General features: G+C 31.3%; 1 protein-coding gene across 1 annotated transcript in view; it reads left to right on the top strand.

Moving 5' to 3' along the window:
* The first annotated feature begins 446 nt into the window (after positions 1 to 446).
* The window catches only part of Mgtor (nuclear basket protein megator), a 9,079-nt gene continuing 5,521 nt past the window's right edge, over positions 447 to 4,004 (top strand). The window contains exons 1-8 of the mRNA XM_017912024.1: positions 447 to 781; positions 1,047 to 1,209; positions 1,294 to 1,515; positions 1,591 to 2,150; positions 2,221 to 2,612; positions 2,675 to 2,940; positions 3,015 to 3,541; positions 3,622 to 4,004. The exon at positions 3,622 to 4,004 is cut by the window's right edge and continues 1 nt beyond it. Coding sequence (XP_017767513.1) covers positions 610 to 781; positions 1,047 to 1,209; positions 1,294 to 1,515; positions 1,591 to 2,150; positions 2,221 to 2,612; positions 2,675 to 2,940; positions 3,015 to 3,541; positions 3,622 to 4,004 — 2,685 coding nt within the window. The 5' untranslated portion in view covers positions 447 to 609. The remainder of the gene's footprint in view (positions 782 to 1,046; positions 1,210 to 1,293; positions 1,516 to 1,590; positions 2,151 to 2,220; positions 2,613 to 2,674; positions 2,941 to 3,014; positions 3,542 to 3,621) is intronic.

The raw sequence follows: 4,004 nt of genomic DNA, 5'->3' as shown, positions 1-4,004 counted from the left end.
TGTATGATATTTTATATGCACCAATAGAGAATTGTACACGGCGATTCACTCATGTGAACTTAAAGCAGTATCGTTCTTTCAATAGGGTAGTGAAGGTTTTCTATTCTTACATGATAATCTGATAAATGTGTGAGCTGTAAAGTTCCAAGTGTAATGTGTACTGTACATAAATGAGTATATACATACCTACAATTAGGAAGCATATAATAAAAAAATATATTTTGAAAATTATAACAATTTTGTTATTACAGAAAATAAATGAAAATAGTTTTTAATAAAAAATGTTTACATGATATAATTGTGCAAATTATTTATATTTATAAATTATGTAGAAAGTAATAAATATTTCAATTATTTAACTGCCGGTACAATTTAATTATAACATGGCACACTAGCGCTAAGTGCAACTTTAGAGTCGTAAATCACAACGGTAGAGTTAGTAGTGATCCGCGTCAGTTCGATAAAAGCCATAGTGATTAACAGAGAGGGAGAAAAAATACATTGAATGTTTGATCAAATGTGTCTTCGATCGAGTCTAATTATTAAGGAAGTACTAATTCATTATTGAAGAAAAATTTGCTTAATTTATAAGCAAGATCAAACCAAAAGATGGAAAAGGCAGAAGAGAACGAACATAATGTTTTACGGGATGTTTTAAGTGAAGAAGAATTAACGCAAGTTTCTGAAGAACTTGCAAAAAAACTTAATGCTTATTTTAACGAAAAATTTGAACAGTATATTACGGCAAAAGCAGTTTTTGAAACTAATAGAAAAAATTTTGGTAAGCTTAAATGGAATTTTATATTTTTTGTCACAATAACGGTCGCCCAGATTATTTATACAAAAAAGTTAACCTCTCTACAGGAATGTGCCGCACTTATTAAATAGTTTATATACAAATTTTGTTAAATATATAAGTAGTATTTTGAAATAGAACTTGATAGTTAATTTTATTAGATGTTTATATATATTATAAAGTCTTATGTTCATGTTATTAATAAAATTAGGTTATCAATGAAAAGATATTTACTTTTTAATTTTGTTAGACCAAACTGTAGATAAATTACAAAAGGATTTAGCAGAAGAAAAATCAAATTTTGAAGAATGCAAAGGAAAACTTGATTTGGCAGAGCAATACACTAATGAGCTACAAACTAGTTTAGGTCAGGCTAAAGGTGAAATACAAAAGCTACAAGAGACTGTTAAAAGGTGTTATCTAAAAATATATATTTTTATGTGTGCTACACTAAAATATGTAACAACTATATGAATAAATTATGTATTTAATTATAGATTGGAAAAAGAAAATGCTGACTTGCGTAGACATAGAGATTCAGTTGTGGATGAAAGGGATGCATTACAGTTACAGGTTGATCGACGCGATACTGAAATTGAAAGAATGCACACTGAACTCTCTTCTTTAGGTACTCAATTACAAAATGCTGTTGCTGCAAAATGTCAAGCTCTAGCAGAAACAGAAGAAATTCGAAGTCGTGATATGACTCTTGAATTCAAGTGTGTATGAATTCTTTCATTATTGATTCTTACTTAATAAAATTTTAATGTGTTACTATTAATAATATTTTTCAGAGAAAAACGGTTGGAACAAGAAAGAACCCTTTTGTCACAGCAAATGGCTGGTCTTGAAGAAGAATTAGCAAAAAGAATGTCAGAATTACAATCAACAAGATCAGAAGCTTCTGCTCGAGCACTTTTAACAGATACCCGTTTGGCACAACGTAATGAAGAATTACGTATTGCTAATGAAGCAACTGCACAATTACGAGAAAGATATACATCTCTTCAACGACGCTGTGATGAACTTGCTCAGAAATTAGAAGAACAACGTACACATGAAATTTCGATGCATACTTCATATCGAGAAGAAATTGGTGCACAGACTAGACTAGCAGATCTTTATAAAGGCATGGCTGATGAAGCAAATGCAAAAGCTGAAGAATTCAGTAATGCAGTTAAAGAACTTCAAGAATTACTAGAACATGCTACTGAACAGTATGGAACTCTAGAAACAACACATAATCAATTGGAGTTACAGCATAAACAAGAATTGGAAGAAAAAGAGCAAAAGATAGATGAACTTTCAAAAGAATTAAATCATGCAAATGAATTATTGAAAAATATTAAACAAGGTTATTCACTCTGACATTATTACTTTCATATGATTTTATCTGTTTAAGTAATTATATCATTTTTTTACAGAAAGATTAGATCAAGCTGTTGAACAGCTTGCACCTACAGCAGCTATAGCTAGTCGAGTGCTTAGGAAAGGGTTGAGTCTTACTCAAATTTATACACAATTAGTTGATGTCACAAATGAGTTAACTTCAGAACGAGAAGAGAATGAACGTTTAAAATCACAAATGGATGTTATTTTACGTGAATTGGAAGAGAAAGCTCCTGTTTTGCAACAACAACGTGAAGATTACGAAACTGCAATGGCTAATATTGGTACGCTAACATCAAGATTGGATGAACTTCTAGCAGAAAATCATAGATTACAAGAAACAGCTGATGAAGCAAATCGTATTACTAAGCATCATACTAAAGAAAATCAAAGATTAAAAACAGAATTATCAGACTTAGCTAGACAGGTAAGTAATTGAAATTGTACATATGTAGTTAGTACATAATTTTATGTACTTACTACTTTTAGGTGTGCTTCCTTTTGAAAGAAGTCCAAGAGAGTAGAAGTGGTGCAACTGTTCACACAAGTGAATTTTCGAACTCAATTGATATGGATAATCTTGCTTCATCTGAAATTATTAGTAAAAAGCTTGTAACTTTCAAAGATATTGAAGAGTTACAAGAAAATAATCAAAAGTTATTATCAATAGTTCGTACATTATCATCACGGCAAGAAGAGATTGAAAGAGCAACTGATGAAATAAATTCCGGAGAAATGAAAGAGAAATTAGACAGGTTTGTAATTGTATTAAAAATGCAATAATGTACATTTTATTCTTATTAATTTCAATTTTTTGCTACTGTAATAGGTACTTAGAACAATTAGAAGATATGCAAGCTGCCCAAGATAGACAAGCAAAAATGCTAGAAGGTCTCCTCCGACAGCGGGACATGTATAAAAATATGTATCAGCAATGTTTAAAGCAAACAAATGTAGTAGAAAAGAAAGAACTTACTGTTACTCAAGAAGAAGAAGGAAAGGATGTTGATGGAGTAAAATCTATTACAGATGAAGTGTCTACAATTACTCAAGAAGATATTAATAGAGAAAAAGAATTGCAAAGACAACTAATAGAAAGTGAAGCTAAATTAAAACAGGTTACAGATGAATATGATACATACAAAAAAGAAAGAGCTGCTCATGAACGAATGTTAGGAGAGGAAGTAGAAAGACTTAGAAAAGAAGCAGAAGCTAATTCAGCTCGATGTTGCAGATTAAAAGCACAGTTAGATTCAGCTAATGACAGATTTAATCTTTTACAGTCAAATGTTGCTTCTTATAAGTCTCAAATAAAAGTTCTTGAAGAAAAATGTTCTAACTACAATGTGACAATTGGTATGAAATATTTTCTATGTTTATAGATATTATGCTAAACAGCTATTATGAAATTTTATTAATGACAAATTATTTTACAGGAAAACATGAACAGAGCTTAATGATTTTGAAAGATGAAGCGTTGACGGCTCAAACGCGATTATCCCGTGCTGAAGTACAATTAGAAAACATGCGTCAAGAAAGACAACTTTTACGTGACTCTGAAGGACGTCTTTTGAAAGAGCGTGAAGTGTATCAAAGAGAACGTCAAACACAAGCTTTATTACGGGCAGATGTAGAATCCATTAAAGCAAGTTTGGAGCGTGTTCAGGCTGAGGGGCAATTGCGCGCTGAGCAACGCTTGGATGATGCTACAAGGGAATGTGCTGCGTTAAGACGCCGATTACAGGAAGAACAAGATCGATTTAGAGAATTATCTATACATTTAGAAAGACAGCTTTCTACAGCCCAAGCTCGATTAACG

This window comes from Eufriesea mexicana, unplaced genomic scaffold, assembly GCF_001483705.2.
Source record: "Eufriesea mexicana isolate 0111107269 unplaced genomic scaffold, ASM148370v2 scaffold294, whole genome shotgun sequence".
In the NCBI taxonomy this organism is placed as follows: Eukaryota; Metazoa; Arthropoda; class Insecta; order Hymenoptera; family Apidae; genus Eufriesea; species Eufriesea mexicana.
Note: the sequence above shows the minus strand (reverse complement) of the source record. Positions and strands in the feature narration are given on the sequence as shown.